Source organism: Mus pahari, chromosome 1 (genome assembly GCF_900095145.1).
Source record: "Mus pahari chromosome 1, PAHARI_EIJ_v1.1, whole genome shotgun sequence".
Lineage (NCBI taxonomy): Eukaryota > Metazoa > Chordata > Mammalia > Rodentia > Muridae > Mus > Mus pahari.
In genome coordinates, this window is record NC_034590.1 from 88,666,229 (window position 1) to 88,691,662 (window position 25,434).

At 50.9% G+C, this 25,434-nt stretch overlaps 2 protein-coding genes across 3 annotated transcripts in view; one reads left to right on the forward strand and one right to left on the reverse strand.

Annotated features, from left to right (window-relative positions):
- Positions 1–1,738, forward strand: part of Iqck (IQ motif containing K) — a 115,897-nt gene extending 114,159 nt beyond the window's left edge. Inside the window, exon 9 of the mRNA XM_021200146.1 lies at positions 504–1,738. Within this exon, the coding sequence (XP_021055805.1) occupies positions 504–559 (56 nt within the window). The 3' untranslated portion in view covers positions 560–1,738. The remainder of the gene's footprint in view (positions 1–503) is intronic.
- Positions 1,118–25,352, reverse strand: Gprc5b (G protein-coupled receptor class C group 5 member B). Of its 2 annotated transcripts, none has more exons than XM_021200135.2 (4): positions 24,298–24,463; positions 12,706–13,736; positions 5,538–5,695; positions 1,118–4,298 (listed from the first exon to the last, which is right to left on the reverse strand). In XM_021200135.2, the coding sequence occupies exons 2-4, from the start codon at positions 13,709–13,711 to the stop codon at positions 4,254–4,256; spliced, it is 1,209 nt and encodes a 402-aa protein (XP_021055794.1). In that variant the 5' UTR covers positions 13,712–13,736; positions 24,298–24,463; the 3' UTR covers positions 1,118–4,253. The 2 variants fall into 2 exon arrangements, with proteins under 2 accessions (XP_021055794.1, XP_029402084.1); XM_029546224.1 differs by lacking the exon at positions 24,298–24,463 and adding an exon at positions 25,281–25,352 and having other exon boundaries at positions 2,909–4,298.
- Positions 25,353–25,434: the final 82 nt, after the last annotated feature.

Genomic DNA, 25,434 nt, shown 5'->3' on the forward strand with positions numbered 1-25,434 from the left:
GAAGAGAGTTCTTTCTAAAAGAATTTCCCCATCCAGGGGCTGGCTCTCCTTATTTATTTGGGGACAGCATCTGACTTCTTGGGATTAATCTCTCCTATACAGAATGCTATGTTCTGGGTCCAGCTAACTCCCCTTCAGTGAAATAGTGCCAGGCAACAGATCAGGGTGAATCTGCCATCAGTTTTAGTAAAACTTCCTTTAGCACTGTAACCTACAATGGACCCCATGAACTTAATTCCAAACTGCTATGAACTGGTGTGTGTGTGTGTGTGTGTGTGTGTGTGTGTGTGTATGTGTGTGTCCTGGCCTTCAGGTGCAGCCCTGTGTTCCTCCCAGTGTCTGAGGGGCCAGAACCATTGTAGGGGCTCTGTGGGGTTTGTTGTAAATGACCATGTCCAGATACCAGTTCCCAATCGGCAGGTCTGCCTCCGTGTGTGAAGTGACCCTCTCCCTCTCCCTCTCTCTCTCTCTTTCTCTCTCTCTCTCTTTCTCTCTCTCTACAGTGAAATGTAAAATGGAGGACGAGGAAGCACCTGCTGCCTCAGCACCGTATCCTTAGCCGATGTCAGTCGCTCCGTGTGGAAGGAAGGACGATGTATCCAGTCTGTATTTTCCCTAGTACCGTGTCTTTAACAAGCCTTAGTGTGGTGAATACAGAACCATCTGCACATGAGGTAGGATTTGTTGCAGAGAAGCTGAAGCAGTTTAGCTTCCTGCCTTACCCCAAATCTCCTCCACTGTGTCAGGAACACCCTCTAAGCTGTCACTATTGACATGCCTCGTGACTGCGTCCTCTGACACCAGTTTTCCCACTTTTGCCAAGATCCATATTTTAACTTACCTCAGATCTCTGTGTTAGTTTTGCCTTGGTTTTGGAGTGTTGGGATAACCCGTAGGGCCAAGGCTACAGCACTGAGCTGTTTCCAGCCCGATAGACAGTTGTCAGAAAGGTTTCCCACTGTTAAAGCCCCAAAGTATAACAGCAGTGTCCTGTTAACTTAATGGTCCCATCGGTTCTGTGGCTGCTGCTCACCAGGATTCTCCCATTTAAAATGCCCAGACATGGCTGAAAGCCTCCTCAGTAGTTTCTGACTGACAAGCTACCACGCATCTTAGGTAAATAGTAAAGCCTTTATTTTCTTGTTAAGAACAGCATTTTGAAAATAAAACCTATCTGCCCATGCTTAACAACCTTTAAAGTCTGTGATATTTTATATACAGCCCTGTACATACTGATTGTCTTGAAATTTCTCAAACAATTTTTGTTTATAAGTATGCAAGTCAGCCAGGATAAGGGGAAGAGTGAGGGTACATTATAAAATACACATTAATACATTTAATAAATATATATTATCTATCAAAAAACGAGCCATAGCTCTTTATGAATAAAGCACCTGCCAAGGGCTCTCATCAGCTCACATGGTCGCTGCATCCTTGGATGTGTAAATGCCAGTGCCCCCTTCTATTTTGCCATTTGGCAAATTCCAAAGATAACCCCTCCCCCCACCTGTCTACACCTGTTCACTGACCTTGATCTCATCTGTGGGGGGTGGGGCAGACAACAACCAGATCTTAACTTTTGAAACAGCTGACACATAGGAGCCCCTCCCTCTGCCATTGTCCCACTACCTTGGCAACTGACTCCAGACCTCTGTGGAGTCTTCACTCAGGAGGGGACAGAGTGGCTGTTACAGTCCCAACATGGTATTACTACTTGGGCATGCCAAGTTGTGCTTGCAGCTTGGGGTTATTCACAGATGACTTTCTAGACCATTTTCCCCAACCAAGTCTTGGGTCTCTCAACTGTTAAACAGGTGCCATGTACTTCAGCCTTGCTCTGTCAGAAGCCACAGTCTCTGGGTGGAGTTGCCTCATGGTCCTCTTCAGGTGGACTCGAACTCGGAATAGTAGTAGATGTGGCCCTACTTCTTTTGCTCCTACTTCCGCCCTCCATGTCAAACCATTCAGCCCACCCTGAATCTTAAAGCCAAGATAAAACAAAGCCCAGAAGCATAACAACCTATGAGGATTGGAAAGGAAAAAAAGCAAAACTGAAAGGCCTCATTACGTAAGCGAGGGGGTTTCCTGTGGCTCAGCGTGGTTCTGTTTTCACAGTGCAGAAACGCTTTCTGCACAGCCGTTTGCACGGTGGTGTGCTCACCTTATACGAGGACAACAAAGAGCTTAGAGAGAAAACCATCAATCATGTCAGCTTCTCCCTTCTGCAAGGGGGGATTTTGCAGACCGAGTTATTGGTGACATCAGAAAGCTCCAAAGGACTCCAGAGAGCGGGGGTGGACAGCCACTTCCTGGCACAAGAATGCGGAGCGCTGACGTTTGTCACCGGACTGGCCCAAGGTGCTCGGAGATATCTTTGCAGAAGGCAGGGTAGTGCATGCAACAGCCCCAGCTCCAGCCCCACACAGCCCTAGCTTTCTTTCTTTCCCACATCTCCTCCAGCCTCTATGTTCTTAGCCCACCACTTGATGGTCCTTAAGCACAAAGGACTGATTCAAACTCTTGGGAAGCAAGCGCGTGCTCTGGATGGGGGGTGAGGCATCTTAGGAGGTTGGGAAGAGGTGGCCTTTGGGTGCCATGCTTTCTGGTTCCCATGCATGGTGATGCGCTAGCTGTAAGGAAAACTTGCAGGAGAGCCAAGCATTGGCCAGATTGGCCACACCTCTCTAAGGCTCTACAAGGATAGGCTAGGGCAGGGAGGGGACACAGCAGAGACTGGGGCCTTGAGAAAAATCAGATTTATTAAAACACTCAGCTCAGATGTGCTGGCTTAAGAAGAGGTCAGTCCCCACCCCCACCCCCAAACACTAACCTTTTAAAAATTTTGCTTTCATTAAAGGTTAAAGGCTTATGGGTAGTTTTTATAGAAAAAGCAATGTAGCGATTAGAGTGTATGCAGAGGCTGCAACCCTTGTTTATACAGTCCACATGGTCAGGTTCAAACTCAGCATGGAAAGGTTGCTAGAGATTATGCTGGCCAAACAGTGCAGAGAACGCAGGGTTTTTAATGGCAGGGATGCTGGAAATGCCTAGCAACAAAGGAATGACTTGCTCAGGACAGATGGAAGCCACGACAAATGACAGCTGTGAAGGGGGCCACTTCCATAGAGCCATCGGAAAACCAGAATCAAAGCGTTCTCCATACCCTCCGAAAGCAGCCGAAACCTTCATGGAGCTCATTGTATCCGGGACTCTACCCACATGAAGGGAAAATACCCCAGAAGCCAGTGGCAGCTGGGCGACAGGATGCCATCTCTCCATCCCAGAGGTCACCCCTGGGGAGCCCAGCCATGGGACATCATTACAAAAAGGCTGCTATGGTGCCTGCCTTTCAGTCTGCCTCCCCTGAAGCTTCAAGCTGGCGGCCCTATTTGAGCTTCTGAAATGAAGATGGGAATGAACTCGGGGGGTTAGGGGTGGGGGTGAGGGTGGGCTAGGGTTGGAGGAGGGTGGAGGAGCACCTGCAAGAGGAAGGAGGAGGGGTATCTCTATCACTCTGTAGGGGGGGGGGGTTGGGGTAGGTGAGGTGCTTGATAGAGCAAGAGGCCCAGAGCAGGCGCAATGGTTGGTCACCTCTGTCTACATGTGATGGTCACTTCAAGGTCCAGAGTACCTTCTCTTCTTTGGCACGTTCTATGGTTCCTCCACTCCTCCTGGCTACACAGCTCCCTGACCATCCAGTTGGGCCTTGAGAATCATAGCCACAACCTCCTAAAGTCTCCTGAACCGCATGGGCCACCAGGCAAGCAAAAGTCAGGGAGAATGATCCATGAGTTAACCTCAAGGGCACAGTTATCTCCAAAAGATGGCTCTGGGGACCAGCATTCGGTGAGGAGGGCAGGGGTGACAGGCTGGCTCCAACCCCTCACATAATAAGCCAAGATCGTCTGGCACAGCAGCTGTGACTTTTTCTCTGTCCTGCTCCCTGCTGAATGACTCAGTTTCCCAGCCACGCTTCTGAGTGAGTCTAAGACTATTGGCAGTTAGCTCTGATTTAGTTTGCAGGACGATTCCATGTTTGCGTGTGTGGCAGGGGAGGGGAGGGCAGTCACTGTTAGCTTTCCAGTTCATCCATATGTCACATTTACATGAAATCCCCTTGGTGGGACTTCTCAGATCTCCTGGCTTCCGGGTGGCCTGTCTCTGCCATGGTTAGTGATTTCGCCCTCAAGAAAGACACAGCCAGGGAATAAAATCTGTAAGAAATATTCTTATTCTCTGGAACTTAAGGTCTTTCACCAATGGTGTCTTCCCGTGTGAGATGGCGGAGCAGTTGGGATCTGGAATAACATAAGGACAGGACTGAGAACTCTGCAAAGTCAATGTTAGGAACTGATGCATCAATCTCCCTATTACTGCCTGTGGGGGGCTGTGTCCTCCTAGAAAAGGACTGGAGGTTCATGTCCCCCACCTGACGGAACATCCAACTCGCTCAGAAACTCAGTACTCTGAAGAGATGAGGACGGGACTCCTCGGGCAGGCTAGGCATGTGTCCTCACCCTGGGCCCCTAGAGCACCACCTGGTCAGTCCTTTGTTCTCTTCCCTGCACTAGGAACCAGTAGGATTTAGGAATGATGGACAGGCTGTGTTTATTAAGTCACATGGGCCGACCCCTCTGGAGACCAGTGGTCACAAGTCAAGTCAGGCTTTTCTTGGCCCCAGGACAAAGAAACAGGCCAGGAGGTGGAGGTGATAGGAAGATTTAAGAACACAAATCTGTGTTTCTATTTGCCTTATAGCTTGTTCAAAGCAAAGTGAATCAGAGCCTAGCAGGGCCTTCACAGGGCAGAAAATCCAAAATTCCCTTCCTTTCCTCCAGGGATCAAAGACCATACCTGATGGTCTATTCAAAAAAAAGCTCAGGCTGAGTTATGGAATTGGCACAAAATAAAGAATGGAAATCAAATGTGTACATGTGAACTGGCTCATGCATTGTTTCTGAGAAGCACAGAGCTATGTCTGGAAGGTAGATGTAGGAATGAGAGCCTCTTTGGATTTTGCCGGAATGAAACAAAGTCATTCCAACAGAGGCGAAAAGCAAAAGGTAACACTTTCTGCTGCAGGCCTGTTTGGCGACAGATAAGTACAGCTGCTTTGGTGTTTGAGGGACTCAACTTTAATTTCTTAGGATGTCCCTTAGGGAACTGGGAAGAGGGGACCTGGTACCCAGCTTGGGGGGAGTACTGGATGGAGTCGGGACCAGGGGGCAAGGCTGAGAACATCCTCGAAGAAATCTTTTCCTTAGAGTCACCTCCCTGGGAAAGAGTTGGGGCACTGTGCTTATGGAGGAAAATTCATCAGGTGAAGAGCCCCAGTAGTAGGTAGGCATCTCTAGATGGCTTTCTGAGTATGGGTGAGTTTTCCTTACCACAAGGGGGACAGACAAAAATGGAAGGCGTGCATGCATGGAGCTGCAGTGAGCAGCCCAGAGAAGCAGCCTCCAGGTGTACCCCGCTGAAGCTGCCCCACATTGGATGCGCTCAGGCCTCCTGCCCAGATGTCAGATTTTGATACTTACAGTCCCTCCATTGAGCACGACGGCCATCTCGGTCGGCTGATACACATTGCTTCTGAACGGTGCACTGGGCCGGCTTCCCAAGCTGCTGGGCTTCTTTCCCAGGCTGCTGGATCTTTGCTCCAAGCTTCCATTGGAAAAGCCCACTGCTGATCGAAGAGCTGAGGATGGAGTTCCCGGGATGACAACACAAGCGAGAGTGTGGGGGAGAAGGGGGGGCAGAGGGATAAGGGGGAGGGAGAGAGGGAGGAAGAGAATTTTGTTTTTCTGAAGCAACCAGCTCCTCCCCTCTGGGTACCTCTATCCACCCACCACAGTGGCTCCTCCCCTTTGTCACAAGCCTGATTCAAAACAAAAGTCACAAAGGGGCTTTGTTCTCAGTCCTCTAGGAGACTGATCCAGCTTCAGAAGGGTTGGGAACTTTCTGAAGACCTGCTCTCCCCAAACAGCTACAGCCAGGCGGGGGTGACAGTCACCTCTGGGCTGTCAGGTCTCTTTGGGTAAGAGTCTTTACCTCACTGTAGAACAGCACTGTAGAACAGTACAGGTCTGTATTCACCATATCAGTCAAAAGCCATCACTATTTCTGGATGCTGGAGAGCTGGAGATTGCTAAATACATGTACTGGACAGTGACTGTCAACACTGGAAAATTACTCTCTTGTTTGGGTTATTCCCAAAGAGTAATAGAAGGTCCGAAGCAATGGTGGCCAAATGGGTGAACACTCTACTTCTGAAAGTAAGCACAGGTGTTCCTGAGTTACTGTCCTTTTAAAGACAGCATCTAAGGTGGGCCACACTGGTCCTCCTGTTGCTACATGCCAAATGTTGGGGTCCTCATGGAGCTATTTAGTGTACTCTGTGTCGTGGTGTGTGTGTGCCCACATGTCTATCTGTGTGCATCTGTGCATGTGTGTCTATTCTCTCTCTCTCCTCTCTCTCTCTCTCTCTCTCTCTCTCTCTCTCTCTCTGAGTGTGTATGTATGTGTGTGTGTGCGGATGCAGAAGCCAAAGAGGGTGTTGGAGCTGCCAAGCTGCCTGATGTGGATATTGGGAACTGAACTCAGATCCTCAGAAGGCCATCAATTCTCTTAACAGCTCTGCAGCCCCTCCCTTGGTTTTAGACAGTGTCTCACTGCCTAGGCTGGCTGGACAGGGAATTCCAGGAATCCACCCGTCTCCACCTCCCCAGCTCCAGGATTACAAGTGAGCATCACACACTGGTTCTGGGGATAAAACGCAGGTCCTCGTGCTTGAACGGCAAGCACTCTCTACCAGCTGAGCCGTCTCCCCAAGCCCTCGGTTTCTGTGCTTTTAAGAGATTAAGTTTCTTTCTAAATAAAGAAAAACCAACTTGAAAAGACAGGGAAAATTGAAGTACATGTTTCTGAGTGACAGGAGCTAGCCTGTGAGGGCTTCTGGCACCATGCCAAGCTAGAATCCAGAAAGGGAAGGCTGTTCCTGGTGATTGGGTGCTGCCTGGGGCAGGGGGACGATGATGAAACCGTTCTGTGTGGTACTTCACGGTGGATACAGGTCACACTGCTTTGGTCAAAACCCACCAAAATGATGCAGTCAAATTAAAATGTGGTCTTTGGCTCCCTGGCAGAGAGCTTTAGCCTAGCATCCCCGAGGCCTCAGGCTCCACCCTCAGCATCCCACCAGGCGAATGGAGATCTTAACTGTCAGATGACACCCGCAGTTTCACTGGAGGAAGTACTGATGTTGCTTGGCTAAAGAAAGGCTTTACCTAAAGTCTTCTCTGAGGGAGCCAGCTTGGGCAGCCTGCTAGGAGGAAAGACTCAGAATGACCTTAGAGCTAGGTCTCGGGTAAGTCGACACAGGGTTAGTTTTCACAGCATCGCAGACAAGAGCTAAAGGTTAAGTACTAAGGCCAAGGTCACACCTAGCAGAGTCCACACTGGAAGCCTGGCAGAGACAGGCTGCTCCTAACCATCATACCAGTTCCATATGCTCTGCTGTGAATCATTACAGTTGGGTATGTCAAAGCAAGATGTGTTAAATGGCATTAGGGATAGGCTCATCATGGGCTGGACCAAAGAAACTGTAAGACAGACGCAGGGAACCTTTTTGCTTTGGTTTCTCCAAGGCTTGAGCAGGTGCTTATGCTGAGTCCCTGTCTGGGAAGCAGCACAGGAAGCAGGGACAGGGACATGGACTTCTGCTAGGGTCATCAGCTTCTGCTGCGATGCAGAGCTCAGCCCAGGTCTGGGACTCTGCTTCCGAGCACACCCCCTTCCCAGAAACCCACGCTCTCTTGCTACCCACAGTCCTCGGGCCCCTCTCTGCTGCAGGCTGTTGGTGGATCTCTGAGCATAGCTTTGGCGTTCTAGACCCTCAGCATGGACCCAGGGTCCAGCTTGTGACAGACTGACCAATCAGAGCATTCCATCGTTGAGAACATACTGGTTGGGGGATGACATTTAGAGCTAATCAGAATGGGATTTTCTCAAGCTTTCTGGAAAGATTTTTTTTCCAGAAAAAATTCTGGATTTCTGGTATTCTGTGCAAATGGGGGGACCATAACGCCTCCACCAAGAGATGAAGAGAAGTCAAGGTTATTCATCCCTTGAGTCTCTTGAATCGAGCCCTTCCTGAAGCCTATTACCTAGGGCATTTGGAATTTTCATTCATTTGAATAATTAAGCATTCAAATTCTATATATATATATTTTTTTTAAAAAAATGCTAGTAATCAATTTCAGAGGCCTTTGCCTACTATCAGAGCTGACTCTATCCAACCCCCAGCAGAGGTGAAGGGCAGGGAGTGCTATTCCTAAGTGGGTACCTGGAGGCATCCACTCATTGGTCAAATGTCAACTTTCTCTGGGGTAGGTCCTGCAAGTGAGGCTGAGTTAGCCATGCCTTCTTCCCCCAGGCTTCACTTGGGGTCTCTAGCAGTAAACAAAAATGGCTAAGTAGCCTTTGCCTTAATGAGATCTTAGAGCCCAGGATCCATAACAAAAGAGGGAACATACGTTCCTTCGAAAGGTGCGTGTTTCCTATGCCTTGTTAGCACTTTGTAAGATGTGATCTGAGGTGTGACATCTCTGGGTGCATTTGAATCTCTTAGCACTTATCTCATGCCCCTTTGATACTAAGGAACACAGTCTGGCTAGTCGTATATATTTGGGGGGCTCAATGATTGCAAGAAATATTAGGGGTGAAGCCACTGCAGAACATGCCCTCCCTCTCATGACACCTTAGGGGACTCCTGGCATGGGGGGAGAACTCCAGAAGCTGGCCGGAAGTTCCCAGTGCAGGAAGGACACGATCACGGTGGCTCGTGGGCACTAGCCACTCTAAGGATAAGGTCCCTCATGGGGTCTGTTTCCTAAAATACAAACTGGCTAAAGGAGCATGAAAGGTGCCAACAGCTGCTCCTACTGTGGCAAAGGAGCGTGCCCAGATGGCCTTTGGCCGGTGAAGCAAGAGTTTCTAGAATAAAGGCCAGCCCAGCCAGAATGTTCTCTGTGTGAGCATTGTCTGAGGACTGCCCTGCCTGGTCTCAAGTGATTTTGGTGGATATATATTTTTGATAGACTAAAAGATGCAAAAAAAAAAAAAAAAAAACCAGGGAAAAAGTGTTCATGGTAAGAGTTGCTAGGGATGTAGCTCAGTGACCCAGCATGTACTAGGCTCCAGGTTTCATCCTCACTACTACAAGCAAGCAAACATCTTTGGAAAAAAAAAAAAAAGTCTGACAATACCCAAGGTTGCTGAAGATTTAGGTAGGGACTTGCAATGCCACCACACAGTAGGCCCTCAACCTACCTTTCTGGGGTGCTACCTTGCATGATATGTCAAGATTTAAAATGCAGATTATTTAACTCATATCTAGGACATCTTTTGCGAGGAGTTAGTGGACCACAGAGCAGAAAGATGAATGGATAAGAGCGCTCTCTGTGGCACAGTTTATCATGGGAACCCCCTTAGGCAAGCTGAGCAGGCAGGGGAGGACCAGAAAAATAAATGCAGGTGCCTGACGGAAAATTCCACAGCATCCCCAGGGTACCACAGCTCCTCATCCCCTGACCCAGGAGAGGCCTCCATCACTGATTTAAGCACATGGTGGGCCAGTGCCTGGACCCAAGGTTTCCACCCATTAACACCTTAGGATTGCTTGGAGAGCTTATAAATTATACAGATCCCAGACTCAGACTTAATCAGGGGCCCTGGGTGGGGGCAGGGAAGATACTGGTGTTTTTCTTAAGTGGTAGCCGACGACGTGACTCTAATGGAGAGACAGGTGAAGAAGGACCACTCTGCCTTAGCTTTATTTTATGTTTTGTTTTGGAGACAGGATAGCACTTGGCCTCTTCACATCTGTTTCCAAACAGATCTTAAGGGCTATTGTATGACTTAGGAGACAGGAGCCAATTTTGTTGCTGTTGCTGTTGTTATTTGTAGCTGCTGTCGGGAGTTGTTTGCCTTGCTGTGTGTCCCAGGCTAGCTTTGAACCCACACTCCTTCTGCCTCTACTCTCTCAGTGAGTCCTGGGACTACAGGCATGTGCTCTCACACCCCCGCTATCATTACTTTTAAAACACCACTGCTTGAGTGTTTCTGACCTTCCAGTTTTACTGCAAAGACATCAGATCATTCTATTTAATCACTGGTTCTTAATGCTCTGTGTGTGTGTGTGTGTGTGTGTGTGTGTGTGTGTGTGTGTGTTGTGTGTGACAGGTACTGTCAGAATCAGACAGAGTGATGGACCAATCCCCCAGGAGACACAAATGTACATCAGTACACAACCACTTTTGTTTCTTCTACTTCCAAGGTTCATGGAGAGTCCAGGGCCTCAGAGAGGCCCCTCCAGGAGGAGCTGGCAAGGAGAGGTGGCTCTACCAGGATGCCAGGGCCAGCCAGGCCCCTCCTCTGTCACCACAGCTCCTGAGGAGGCCTCTAGGTTCCCAATGGTGACCTCTAACTTGACTGTGCCTTCTCCCGTCCCCAGCAGGGTTGGCAATGAGTCCTTACCAACATCTCCACAGACACAGGCATCTGGCCTGGAACTTTATGTAAGAAGAGAGCAACTTGGATTGCAGCCACCCTGGGACTTTCCCCTCTGTCCAGAAGCTGGCTTCTGGCACCCCTCCTGGCTAGGGGTTCAGGGTGCTGAGGAAGCTGACTACATCTAGGTATGGCAGGGCTATGGGTGGCTCTATAGAAAGTGAGGGCTCAACCTGCTTCCCTGCCTATGGGGGAGGAGCAGGCTCTACCCTGGGCTTCCACTCTCAACCCTGCAAACGTGTTTAAAGGGACCAGCACCTGCACACAGTTCCCATTTGTGCCTGGCAACTGGATGGATGGATGCTGCTAAAGAGAAATGACACTAACTTTCTGTCCTCCACGGACCACGTTCCAGCTGAATGTCCTCAGGAAAAGGCATTCTTTTGAGCCTTAGCTTACACTGGTCCGTCATGAAGCGGGTATAATGGGCCAACCTCACAGGGTAACGCGGGGACTGCTAAACTAGTGCAGGCTGAAGGCAGATTAGTGCTGGCTCACAGTTAGTGCTCAACATGTGACCATGCCAAGTGGTCCGTGCTCATTCAGGACTGGGGTTCGGTATTCCTGCCGGGTCCCTGAAGTGTCTTTGGAGAATTGAGAAAGGTCATTTATTTAAGCTCAGGTGTGGGACCCAGCCAGCTTCCTTTAAGCAGTGTCCTAAGAGGCACTTGCTGGCATCAGCAGTAGGGCCTTAGAGGTGCTGGTGACTATATCCCCTCCACCTACTGTGACCTCACCCCTGAGCACAAACAGGTAGTATTGGCTACCCAGATGTCACCCCAACTGCTATCAAATTGGCTTTCTCCTCTGATCCCAGAAGAATTTGTGACCATTTAACCAAGTTATAGAGAAGTTGGTGATGGAAGAGGGAGGTTAAGAGAGGGTGGGAGTGAAGCCTCAGTCATGGCAAGCCATTTGGGGTTCTATTCTACACACATTCTCAGAGGGCCTCCACAGGACTGGGCCTGGCTCTAGCAGAGATTAGCTTATAAATACAACTATTTTTGACAACCTGCTTCTGTGCTCTCCTTATAGGGACCACCACTCAAGTAAACCCCTATCCCTGGGTGTCTCACATACTACTTTTAAGAGACCCCAGCCAAGACCCACAAGCTCCATGCTCAGTGCCACCAGGATCTGGTCTTCATTGTGTTACTTCCTGTAATACGTCTTTATATAGTATGCACTCCTGTTATTTTTAGTTTACAAACGAGAAAAAAAATGAGGCTTAGAGAGATTGTGTAATCTACGCCAAAGCCACTAAGTGTGAAGTGGGAGGGAGAGGCAGGGCTCTCACACCTGCCTGCTAACACTGGACCTTGGGACCCAGTGGGAACAATGCTGATGACTGAGGTGGAGGAGGACAGGAGCATCATTTGTCATGGTGGCCCGCATACATGATATGGTAGCCCACATACATTGATACACAGGGCAGGCTGCAAACTCAGTGCCTACTGGGAACTAGGGACTTAATCTAGCTAGGGATCAGCAGGGAGTGGTAGAGTGTAAAGCAGGAGGTGTGTTCCCTGCCACAGCATGAGGGAAGCAAGAGGCCTGGCCTTCAAGTGAGATCCAGAAAACTGCAGCCAAATAGGTAGGCTGGCTAAGCATTGTTAGACCCAATGGATACAGTGTGTGTGTGTGTGTGTGTGTGTGTGTGCAAGAGGTCTACTTTAGATATTGTTTCTTAGAAGCCAATCCTTGTTTGTTTGTTTTTTTTTTGGGGGGGGGGTTGGTTTTGTTTTGTTTTGTTTTTTTGAGATCCTTGGGTCTGGGGCTCATATTAGGCTAGACCGGCTGGCCAGCAAGCCCTTGGGTCTGCCTCCTCCTCCTCCAGGCTGGGATTATAACCATGCGCCACCACACCTGGCTTTTCTCTGGGTCCTAGAGAGTGAACTCAATCCTCTTGCTTGCATTTCACCTCTGACAGCATTTTGCCAACTGAGCCACACCCCATCCCCACTCTTTGGAATTTTACAACAAATCATTTAGCAATTAGCATGAGGAAAAGGATACATAAAATTATCTCTGAGCCAGTGTTAGCAGGGGGGTCTTACGTGATTGTGGAGTCTGGGAGCATCTGCCCCTGCTGGAGAGGCTTTTCAGGGACTACCCCAGGCCAGACAGTGGTTGCTTTACCTGCGTTATGTTCATCCATTGAGAAGGCCTTGTTCTCCATGTAGGCCCGAGGCAGATGCATCTCCTCCTCAAATGCGGTCTCCCGCATCCTGGGCTGTGAAGTGTCGAAGTAGTTGGGTGGGTTCTCCTGCAGGGGTGGGAGAAGGGTGTAGTGGATCTCCGGAATGGCATGGAAGATGACAAAGACCCATCCGCTGGCTGCCAGTGTAATGGCCAAGGTGGGGTCGCTCCAGGCATCTCCCTGCTTAAGTAACGAGTTGCCGAAGAGGTACATGGTCATCCAGACCACCCAGATGAGCACAGAGAGGAAGGTAGTGAGGAGGATGAAGGCTCCGTTCACCTTCCACCGTTTGAACTTGCCACACAGCGTGAAGAGGGACTGGGCCAGGGTGATGGCCAGGAGCACCATGTCGTAGATGAGCGCCATCACAAAATCCATGGGCTCATAGGCGCAGGCTGGCTTTGTGTCACGCAGCACAGTCAGCACCAGCCACTCAGTGGCAATGATGACCTGCACCAGCATCAGGCACAGTGCCAGGCTCACCAGCTGCCAGCTGGCCGGGCTTGTGCCCTGGCGCACCAGCCTCCGCACCCGCCACGCCTGGCTCAGCAGGCAGGAAAAGCAGAGCGCAAAGAGGACACCCCAGAGGAAGCGTCGGATGGAGCAGATTGTCTCGTCCATCTGGATGATGAAGGCAAACGTCAGGCCAAAGAGGCCCAGGGTCCCCAGCAGGAAGAGGAAATGGAGGCACACGGGCCGCTTCCTTTCCTTGTCCTTGATGAAGGGCAGTCTCACGAGGAGAATGAGCATCAGAAGCAGTGTGATCAGGGCCCCTGCCCCGGCCACTGCCTCCACCACGATGCCCCAGATGGCGTCCAGGTCGCACAGGGACACGTACTGAGGAAGAAGGTCCAGTCCACAGCCCCGGGACGTGCTGGCGTTCTCTGAAGCCACGGAAGCAATCACCAGGAGCAGGGGCAGAGGAAACACTTGATGGGTTCTCATCTTTCTCTCTGACACCAGGAACGTTCTAGAAAACGGGAACAATCAGAGGAAAATGCTCAATCCGTTGTAAGGCCCCATTCTCCCGAGGACTTGCCTGTTTTCAAACCTGCCAGCCCTCATGGCTCCTTCTGGTGCTTAAGATAACAGTATCTACTTTCTCCAGACCTTGTGGACCCTCACCCAGGCACTCCACCACCCACTTGAACCCTAGCCCAGATCAGAAACCGTGAACCACCATCAGCAGTGGCTGGGGGACCTATGGGAGGGAGACTCACCTCCTCTCTCTACCACTTTGTAGTATGTAAATCTGGCATCTTCCAAAGTAAGGGAATAAAGGAAATTTTAAAGAGACAACACCAGACAGGTACTTAGATGGGGTCTCTCTCTCTCTCTCTCTCTCTCTCTCTCTCTCTCTCTCTGTCTCTCTCTCTCTCTCCTCCTTTAATCTTCAAAGGCTAATGGGAAATATTTACTGACCACTCTCTCTAGGCCAAAAACTGGGCTCAGCCAGTCCTCATAATGCCCTATGAGGCAGCAGGTCCTACTGTGACCTTTATTTTCAGGTGGCAAAACAGGGTCTTCAGGGTGTGACACTGGCCCCAGGTCACAAAACCACACTCAGGAGCCACCCCTCTTAGCAGAGGGAGAAAACCTTCCAGCACTAACTCATGGTATACTTAGTGGTCCCAACTAAGTTTGCTACATCCATGGATTCAACCAAGGATGGATGAAGACTATTCAAGGAAAAGATTCTGTCTGTTCTGAATCTACACAGACATTTTTGTGGTTGTTACATAGACATTGCATAGTAAGGATTGGCATTGTATTGGGTATTATAAGTGATCCATAGGGCGTGGGTATAGGTTATGTGTGAGTAGACTTTCACAGAAAGAAAGGCCTTTCACAGAAGAAGGGCCGGGAGCATCAGCTGGATCCTGGCACCAAGGTTGTTTGTATCCAAGGGAATCCTGGCGCATTTCCTGTGGATCTACTCGTACATCCAGAAAGAATTTCCATCTCTGTCTCTCACAGACATCCCATCTCTCTCTCTCTCTCTCTCTCTCTCTCTCTCTCTCTCTCTCTCTCTGGTTTTTCTAGACAGAGTTTCTAGGGTTTCTCTGTGTAGCTCTGGCTGTCCTGGAACTTACTCTGTAGACCAGGTTGGCCTCGAACTCAGAAATCCGCCTGCCTCTGCCTCCTGAGTGCTGGGATTAAAGGCGTGCGCCACTATGCGCCCGGCAGTCCAAAGATCTAAGGTTCCATTCTCTCCAACCCACCTGCTGTCCTTTCCCTGGACAGGAGGCCTGAGAGTTTAAGTTGCCACACACTCTCATATGCTTTAGAGGCTCAGTGACAGCCCTGACCCAGTCTCCTCCCCCTGCTAAAACACACCCCTATTCTTATAGGCTAGTATCATCAGGCCTCACTAGCCCTGCAAAGATACCCTACCCACCCCTCAGCCCGGCACCAGAGCCTTCAGCTCAGACTCTGCCAAGGTCAGCGTAGCTCCCACAGGCCTGTGGGGCGGGGTCTTGTGGGCTGAGCTTTAATCAAGTGTGCCATTTTTTGTCTACTTTGTTTCCTTTCTCCTTCCCTTTCTCCTCTCCTCCCTTCTTGTCTTTGTCTGCTACCCCAGGCAGAGACAGTATCTTTTACTCATCAGCCCACCCAGCTTTCCCAATCTTGTCACATCTGGCAGCTGAAACTGTGTGTGTGTGTGTGTGTGTGTGTGTGTGTGTGTGTGTGTGTGTTTTAAAGGGGTTGGGGTGTCCTATGCACAGTGGGATGCAACTCTACAACCCTGCTTCTGTATACTGCCAAATATTCCCTGGGTGAGGGGTGCAAAATCCCCCCTTAAAGGATTACTAGTAAAGACCCATATTAGTACACAGCACCTGGCCCAAGGCAGGCACTTAGGAAATCCCCACCAAACAAGAGACTCTTGCATCCAGACAGCCCTTTATCCCACCGACGGCAGTTCCTTGCTTTTGAAAGGGACTGGACCTTCAAGAAGCCACAGCCTGCACATCTGTGCCCATGCTCATTATTAGTCTAGTTTGAGGTCTTCACTCTACCTATGTGAGGTCAGTAACCAGCCACCCTCCCCACAGCCCAGCACCAGGCATCCCTGGGGCTTCCGTTAAGTAAATGCAGTATCGACCACCTCTCTCTCTCCTCCTCTCCTTTACAGAGATCCCTTGTGCATCTCGGATCCTGCCTCAACCTCCAGGCCATCGACTGCATAAATTATTGATGTGTAGAAGATGGCTGGTGGTGTGGGGTGGTCTGCTGTGCTCACAGAGAAAAGGCATGCTACAAACAGAAGGTACTTGAGAAGAGGAACTCCTTAAATGAGACCCCCACTCAGGCTAAAATATAAGGTTGGGGATACACCCTAGCTATTCACCATTGACTCATAGTCTAGTCGTAATAGTGCCATAGAGTCTCCATCAGGGACACCCTGTACAGTCATTTACTTAACTAACTCACTGTGTCCTGTGCATTGATCACTTAAACCCCATCACAGTGAAATACTTCTCTCAATGTTTCTAAACTGTACTGGAGGCTGGCTACTGGGGTACAAGTGCCCGCTGCCAAGCCTGACAACCTAAGTTAGATCCCCGGGACTCACACAGTAAAGAGAAAAGAACCAACACCTCTAAGTTCTGTGTCTATGTCGCACATGTGCACACCCAAGGAATATGGCTGCATGATGCCCTTTGGAGAGAAATCATTCCGAACAGAACCACTTGTCAGGGCTGGAAAGCATGCTAGGAAACAAAATTTAAGAACTAGATGGGACAGAACAAGCTGCCACTGGTCCACAGCAAGGTGGAGGGGCTCCTGGTGAGTCTCCTTTTGTCAGCGGTAAACTCCATAAAGAGAGTTCTCAGTCACACCCCCCAGTCTAGTTTATACCCAATTCCATCTTCCCTGGCGGTGAGGAAATGATGTTTGGGAAGATGCTTCCAGAATCTGGATCTCTCACCTGTGTACCCTTTGATGAGTGGATCTCAGCCAGAGGCAATTCTGGATGTTACAACTGGAGAGGGGACAGTGAGCATCTGTTAAATAAAGACTAGGCCTACAATGAGAATAGCAGTCACCACCCAACAGAGTGACACAGTCCAGTAAGACCATGGGATGGAGGCTGAGGAAGGTTAGTCTTAGAGATCAAAGTCAGGACTGGTGAGAGACACCAGGAAGCCCACCAGGTCTCAGCTGGGCTCGGACCTTGCCATCCTTCCTTGCAAGAGCTTGCTTTCTTTTAGCTGAGTCCAGCCACCCTTTCAGGCAAAGCTCCTCTCACTTGCTTCCTGCTGCTTCTGTCCACCCCAGTCTGAAATGAGCAGCACCCGGAGGACACCCACACATCTGAAACTGTGCAGTGTCCTCGCACACAGAGTTTTCATTTCCTTTCGGACAGAGGAAATGGGCCCCCTCGTGCTCCACGGCCACAGGTAGAGCCCCTTTCTCCTTCCAGGGCAGCTGTGGGTTTTGATGCAGCATCTGATTCTCTGGTTTCTGGAACTAGCTGGCAATTTGCCTTTGGAGAGTTATCTCAAGCCCTCACTCCCAGCTGGTCTTAGTTAAGTGGGAAAGTCCTTAGCTGGTGGAGCTGTTGTAATGACCAAGTGGCCTTTAGAAGGTGGGGCTTGATGGGTGGAAGTAGGTCACCTTTGATAGTTGATGGCTTGGCTTTTAGATCTAGCTGCAGAGTCCTGGTCTATGGCCATGTGAAGAACTGATGCCATACAGTGCCACCGCCATGCCATCCCGCCACGTTGAAATCTCAAAAACTATGAACCAAAATGTCCCTTTCATGTTGTTTTGATCAGTTATTTCCTGTGTCAAGAAATATAGCTGTGATGGGTAATATCAACTTGATAAACTCTAACTCATCTAGGAGACAAGCCCTGGATATGACCATGAGGAACTGATTATCTGGATTAGGTTAAGTGAGCTGGGTATACCCACACTAAAAGCAGGATGCACTGTTGACTGGGCTGGGGTCTTAGACAGCATAAGGAGAGTGTGAGCTGAACACTACCGTTCCTCTCTCCCTGCCTCCTGACTGTGGATTGAATGTGACCAACTGCCTCAAGACCCTACAGCCTTGACTCCTCTGTCCTGATCAGTTAAACCCTCTAACTGTGACCTGAGATAAACCCTTTCTCCTCTTAAGTTCTTCTGTCAGGGTCTATTCTTACAGGAGACATAAGAGAATTATAGCTAATGCAGCATCCGGGTCAGGCTTGGCCAATCTAGACATTGTCCTACTCTTCCGTTCAAGTGATTGGTTCACAAATAGGCACATGGCCTGAAATAGACCAGTGAATTAGCAGGAGGATTTGACCTGTTTGAGAGTGAGGCTGACTGGGAGGCAACAGCTAGGGGAGGGATCTGAGTTCTAATCCATTGAAAGGCGGCTGGATTCACCAGCATCCAATGAACTATATCGTTTGAAGGAAACCAGTTTGATCTGGGTTTCTGTCACTTGCCAACCAGTTCTCAAAAACCTAGAGCGATGGCCTCTTTTTGCCCCATATCTAGGCATATAGGTGAAACCAGGTATGGTCAGACACCACAGGAGAGAGCTCAGTTGTCTCAAGGTGGTCACTATTTGTCTCTAAGGATGATTGTGGGGTGTGACCACCCAAGTTCACAGAACTATGTTTGGGGTGGGGAGGGTTACACTGAAGCCAAAGCCACTCGCTCACCTAGGGTTTCTAGGAGGTCCTATTTCTGACACACTGAGCTACCTAGCCTGAGCTACCAGTATTGAGAAACCTTAACTCAAAAACCAATTAAACAGAGAGAATCTACAGAACAACCTAGAGGCAAGTGCTAAGGCTGCCTCATTTCATAGAGATAACACTATGCAGAACTCGGAGAGCAGCCGCTTGCCCAAGGTCACATGCTGCCAGGAGAGTGGAGCCCGAGGCAAACAAGTGTCTTATTGTTGCTGGGCTTTCTCTAGACCAGAACTAGCTGGAGAGTCACTGGTGACTTTTGCTGGAGGACTGATCTGCAAGAGGCCCTCTCAGCCCCCACTACACATTATGCCTGTACTTTTGATCCCTGACTCTATTGTATGGCTCACGAGTGTGTGCGTGTGCGTGCGTGCATGCGTGTGTGTGTGTGTGTGTGTGTGTGTGTGTGTGTGTGTACACTGTTGTCCTCACCCAAGCAGACATCTCTGGCCAGAGGTTGACTTTGGATGACTTCTTTATGACCGACCACAGTATTTGAGATGGGGCCTCTCACTGAACCTGGATCTCAGAGTCCATTCTACTAGACTGTCCAGTAAGCCTCTGTGTGTCTCCGACCCCTAGCACTAGGGTTAGAGATGTGGACGGCCACAGGGATCCTGAACTCGGGTCCTCTTGCGTGCATTTTCCCTCCAGCTCAGTTTTCCCCTTTGGTGTGTTTCTCTCCAGCCACCAGCAGCCCAGGCCCTCATCTGTTTAGCTCTGGCCCTCAGCTGCTGAAAGAATGAAACTGATCTACAGGCTCTAACTCTCATGTGGCCTCTAAAGGTACATTTGGGTGTGCATCATTCTCTTCTGTAAAAGAGGAAGGGAGGCTCTGAGAGGCTTAAATCAGTGTTCGACTGCCCCCAGGCCTGCAGGCCACACTCTGACACCGATGTCTGTCCGTCTGTCCTTCTGTCTGTCTGAATGAGGACATGAAGAGCAGGAGCCCCAAGCAGACCCTACCCCTTCCACCCAAAATGCCCCTTGTCAGGTCACCCCCTCCTTTCAATCAGCCACCTGCTGCCTCCCACCTCCAAGAGCACTGTGTGGAACAATATCAGAGCAGAGGTTCTGAGGCAGCCTCAAGGCACTGCTGCCTGGGATGCATGAATACATGGTAACAAACCACGGGGTGAGGGCAGCGGCTCCTCAAGCAGAGTATAAAGCAGAGACTAAATGGGAATGAATGCACAAGCTAAGGCTCACATACTAATTACCTCTGCTGCCAGCCAGGCGCTCAGAAACGTGTGACTCACTCGGATGTTCTTAAATATACTGCGAAACACATACACCCACCCTCCATCCACACACCACACACACACACACACACACACACACACACACACACACACACACACACACACACAGAGTCTACAGAGGAGCCGGAAACAGTTTCCCCCAGCACTGAGTCCTGGCTCCACAGAGACCGTGGAGGACAGTGGAGACCTTATTTGTGTGAGCTGGACAAACACTGCTTCTCCTAGCCTGAGTCTCCCCAAGCACTTCCGAGTCAGATCCCCCAGTTTCAGATTCTACCCTGGGGTTGGGGAGTGGTCCAGCGTGCACACTGGCCAACAGGTGCTGGGTTCTAATCCCGGCCCAGAGCACATGCTAGCACACTCCAACTCTGAGCTGCTGGGTTCTAATCCTGTCCCAGAGCGCGTGCTAGCACACTCCAACTCTGAACTGCTGACCTAACCTTTCTAGCTTCAGTTTCTTCAGTAGCAAAGCAAGGGTAAGAACAGCACCCACGTCACGGGGTTGTGGTGAGGATGGAGGCAATCTATTGGGAGTGAGATGGTGGCATTCACCTGTAATCCTGTGTTTGAGAAGCTACGGCTGGAGGAGCTCAAGTTTGAGCCCAGGCTCAAACAGGAGGTGGGGGCTGTGGAGTGGTCTAGTGGATAAAGCGTTTGCCAGGCAAGTGTGAAGAACAGAGCTCAGACTCTTGGCACTCACCACCTGTCATCCCAGTGTCAGGAGGTGGAGATGGGTTACCTGGGGCAAGCTGCCTAGCTAGACTAGCTGAATTGGCATGTTCAGGGTTTAGTAAGTGACCCTGCCACAATAAATAGAGTAACAAAAAACCTACAGCCTGTGTCAACTTCTGGGCCCTCCATATGTGCATACATCCCATTTGTACTCATAGCCATAAACAAACATGAGTGCACACACACACACACACACACACACACACACACACACACGGTGTAGGAGACTAGTTAATGTAAAGAAATGTGAAAGATTGGTAAATGTTCCACTGTCTGCAGGGGTAAGTTCTCCTGCCATGGATTTCCTAGGAGGGGCTGTTGCCATGGAGATGGGATGGCGAGGGGTTCTCCCATCTGTTTATCTATTACTGGTTTCCAGCCTCTCCCATCCTACACCACAGACAACAGGTCCTTGAGGCATTGGGAAGGAGTCGAACTGTCTGATGGGAACAGGAAGTGTGTGAACCTCACTGTCAAGATTGAACCCAGGCCAGTGACTCTGAAACCAGCCATGGCTAGTAGGTAGTCCGAGCCAAAGCTGCTGGAGACCACACACCAGGCCTTCTCCTGGGAGGTAGGATCCCCTCCCTCTGGTCCTACCATAGGGATGGAAAAACAAAATGTCCCAAATTGCCCTGAAACCCTCCTGACCAGGCTCAACCCTTGGCTACCAGCAGGGTTCCAAAGAGACCATTCTTTCTGCTAGGCCAGGCAGGCAGAATCTGAACCAGAGTATAGATGGGGAGTGGGGGAGGATGAGCAGGTGGGGGCCGGGGGGCAGGGCGAGTTTTCTCAGCCCCAGTATACTTCATGGTTCAGGACCCATCTGAATACCTGCCACAGTTGACACTCTCTTCAGACTCCAAGGTCTCAACAGGAGGGCAGTCCAATAGAACTGTGTGACCTTGGTGTTCCTTAAGCTCTCTGAACCTCTTGGCCCTTCCTCTGTAAGGTGGAGATGGCTGTGCCACTAGCATGTGGTGCATGTGGAAAGCCCTTTGCATGTAAGAAGCAGGGGTGCTAGCTGGCTAAGAAGACACTCAAGAGTCCCTTTGTCCTGTTGGGACCATGAGTGCAATGAGGGCAAGCCGCCTGGCCAGAGGCTCCACAGAATCTACAGACCAGGTTAGGAATACATTTTCCCCAGCTCTGACCCCAGGGCCTTTCCACTGCACCCCAGTCTTGGCCCCATGTCTGGCAGAAGTCCAAGTTTGGGCTTCTTGAACCCCCCAGCATTACACTCTATCCAGTCTTACTCCCCTGGAACCCGGGTGTGTTTCCTGCTTGGCTAGTTTAAACCGTTACAAGGTTTCCTGACATTAAATTCTTTCCCAGACTCAAAATGTTTCTGCCTCCCTCTGATATCTTTTCCAAGTTACAAAGTGTCATCATCTTCCTTGCCTTGCCTTACTAGAGCCTCTTTGGGGCTCTTTACAGACCCTTTCAGGTTAGTAACTTAGGACCCCAAGAACATCAGCTGTACAATCCATGAATATGCAAAGCAACTGTGGGGCCTGTAAATAAAAGCAATCATTTAAATGCAAATTGCAGCCTAGGCTGCCTGAACCTCACTCAGTCTAGGATCTTTCTCTTGGTGCAGTTCTGAGGGAAGAGCGTGACTAACTGGGAATCCCCAGCAAGCTCAATGCTAAAACAGAGGTCTTGGACCCCGGGTGGGGGCTCCCTAGGGTAGATAAGAACTGTCTAGAAGTGGGAGGTGGATCTTTAAAAATCCAAACCACTCCTTCAACTAGCTCGCCTGGCTCTCTGGGGCTTAAAGCAGTGCCCAAGGCTGGCTCCATAGCCCGGACTCCCTGCCCCACAGCATCCCTGCAAGCAGAGAGAAGGGAGCTGCAGTCTGTCTGTCTCCTTGTAGAGGTCAACGAAGCTTTTACAATCACACTCTGGTGACTTCCAGAACCTTCCAAGGGTTCAGTGGTCCCTAACGGAATAAATTCTAAATATCTTTCCATGGCTCCAAAGATCAAATCTGTCCAGTGCCTCCTGCCTCCTCTCTAGCCCCAAATCCGCCCCCACACTCTGGCTACAATGACCTTTGTGTCCCTTCCTCCAAGTCTATTCCCATCTCCAACCTTCTCCAGCCTGGACATCCCCCCCCCCCCGAAATCACTCTCTCAGTGGAGGCCCCCTCTTGCTGGGTCCACTCATAAATGCCATTCCCCACAAGTCACTTGATTTTCCAGGCAGCCCTGTCCCAGCAGGTGTAGTACGAGGTGGTAGGTATTTGCCCCCTTAGAGTTTCTTCATCTACTTCTCTGCACACTTCCATACCCCCCCAATCTGGACCTTTTCATTTTACACAGGGTATTTCCTTAGCACTAGGGTATGTGTTCACCACATGTGTTAAAAACCAACAACCCAGTAAACATTAGAGTATATCTTTATAAAGAAAGCCCTCTTCCTGGCTGCCTGGGCCCCAAACTCCTTCCCATCCCATCTTTCCCTCTTCCGACCCAGCTGAGCCTTTTTAGACTTAGAAACGAAGGGATCAGGGAAACAATGTTCACAGCCCAGATAGAAAACTAGCCCTGAGGAGGGTTTCCAACCAACAGATGCCAATTTGCATTCTATTTACATGTAATTTGCATGCAGTTTAACTCCAAGTGCGGTTATTCCCAAAGCTCCAAGTGCCCACCAAAGAAACTTGGGAAATAACGTTCTCAAGTGCTTTGTCTGCGGGGTGTGCTTGGCCTCTTCTGCATTCTCTTGTCTTTGTGGGGACCCCCGGAGCTTTCTGGACGCCGCTCAGGTGCCCCCACCCCGGCGCAGTCGGGCGGCCGATGCGGCGCGTGTGCTTGGGGCCCCAGGCAGGGACGATGGTGCCCGCCACACTCCCGGGGCCTTTGTCCCTCTTCCAAAGAGCCGCCCCCTTGGCGAACAGAAGAAGAAGGGGGGAACTGGCTAGGCCGAGCTAGAACAGGGGTATGAGCCCTCTGTTCTGGGGGCGTCCTCTGGGGCAAGGTCGGTGGGCCGATCCAAAGCTGTTTAATCAGCTACCGCCGGCCAAGGAGGGGTGCGGGATCCTGTCTGTGCTCATCTCTCCCACCAGGTCCATGAAATGTTTGGGGTCCTTTGGGGCTTCGAGCCCCAGTCCCCTAGGAAGACGGGACGATGCACTGGGTAGTCCTTACCCCTAGCCTGGCTGCTTTCCTCAGAGGCCAAGTGCCCTCGTCTGGGATAGAAATTCTTCCCCTTCACCACAAGCAGCCGCCCCTAGATTTCCAGCCCACTATTTGTCCCCAGGCTTCAGATTCCCTCCCTGTGGTGCCCACCCTCTCGCGCCTTTTTCCAAGAGTGCGTGGCCACTGCAGACTGCAAGCTGGGTCCTCCAGACCCTGCGGCAGGTGAGGTTTCAGGTCTCCAAAGGCTGGCCCTTGCCCCAGGCCACGTCGTGCGTAGTTCAGGACCAGAAGAACCCTGGCTGCCCTCGCACCCCACCAACGGCCAGGCCCCTGGAACCTGCAGGCGACGTCCCTCACAGGGGTCACTAGCACAGGGCCGAATTCCCCTTTATTCCCAGACGCTTGTAGTCTGTCCTCACCCCGGACCATAGCCAGAGCTTGGCTCGTGGATTTTCCCACTAGATAAAGGTCCCCAAACCCCTGCCCTCGGTCGGTCCAATGCGGATCCTCTCCCGCCGCACTGTGGCACCCCTCACTCGAATCCCATGGCTTCTGCAGATGTGCCCCGAGAAGGAGGAGGAAGAACAGAAAAAGCACGAGCCGGGATCCGCTCCGGATCTTCCCAAATCCACGGCGGGAAAAGTTTCTGGGGTCCCTACGGCGCCCTCCCCGTGCCCGCGCTGGCTGGTACTCACCGACCGTCACGTCCCCGCAGCGCCGACGCTCCTGCTGGCCCAGGGCCCAAGTCACATCTCTGCAGCGCGCCCGCGGCCCCCGCTCCGCGCACGCCCGCCAGCCGAGCCCGCCTCACTGCATCGCCCTTCCGAGCTGCGGCCGCGCGAGGCGCCCCCTGGCCCGGCCCGCGCTGCAGCAGCCGAGGCCCCGCCCCTCCGTTAGGCTCCGCCCCGTCAAGCCCCGCCCCTGCCGGGTCTGCAGCTCTGCTCAACTCAGGACCGGAGCTGCTGCTAGCCGGCAACCCCAGGCGCTTGGCTTGCTCAGAGCGCTAAGACGCCTTTCTCACCCAAAACTCCGGTGTCCCAAATTCGAGGACATCTCCTCCTCCCTATTAAGAGTCCAGACGCACAGTTGCTCAGATTGATCTGTTTGTAGAAACATTCTCAGCCACATAGGATGCAATATTCCCATGGGGATCCTAGAAGGGCACTCCCCGCACACACCGGCAGCAGGTCTTGGACTCAGACATGGTCCCACTGCATGCGTTCTAAAGTCACCAAAGCCTCGCTGTGATGCACTTAGGCAGGTTCCCGATGAGCATATTCCCTGCCCTCTTCCACCCTGCTCCAGCCCGCCCTTTCCTCTTTAAGCACACTGAACTCAGCACCGGTGTCTTTGGCTATCCCAAACGTGACCATCACCGAGGTGACCTCCTCACGTTGGTCCGTGTACACGATCACCACCATCTCTTACACATCATTCACATAGGCACACATCCGCCACTCTCTTGGATACACATACCTAGAGAGACCAGATTCTGGCTGTGCACTGCACTGACGCTCAGGGCACAGATACCTCCGGTCACCACAGGGCAGGCATGGGACATACATGCTGGAGGAGTCTGGGACATCGCTCACCTGGCTGTCTGAGGTCAGCATTATCTAGGCTAGGCTGCGCTTCGGCATCCCCTTTAGCGAGCTGTCAGTCTCAGGCTGTTCCTTACCTCTTCTTAGTCTCTGAAAGTCCTTTTATCTCTTTCCTCAAGTCGGTTTTCTCCGGGTCAGGCCACATAGAGCTTGGCTATGCGTCTCTGTGAGTATATATATTTTAAGGACACATGAAAGGGACGTGCTCCAATGTCACAGCCCTTCCCCATG

What these genes read in the sequence shown, in the direction of transcription:
- Gprc5b (XM_029546224.1), bottom strand. Translation starts at nt 25,348, where the DNA reads ATGTGGCCTGACCCGGAGAAAACCGACTTGAGGAAAGAGATAAAAGGA. An exon ending in CTTTCAGAGACTAAGAAGAG is followed by an intron (nt 13,737 to 25,280) that starts GTAAGGAACAGC and finishes CCCGTTTTCTAG; the next exon opens with AACGTTCCTGGTGTCAGAGA. An exon ending in AATGGATGAACATAACGCAG is followed by an intron (nt 5,696 to 12,705) that starts GTAAAGCAACCA and finishes CTCCATCCTCAG; the next exon opens with CTCTTCGATCAGCAGTGGGC.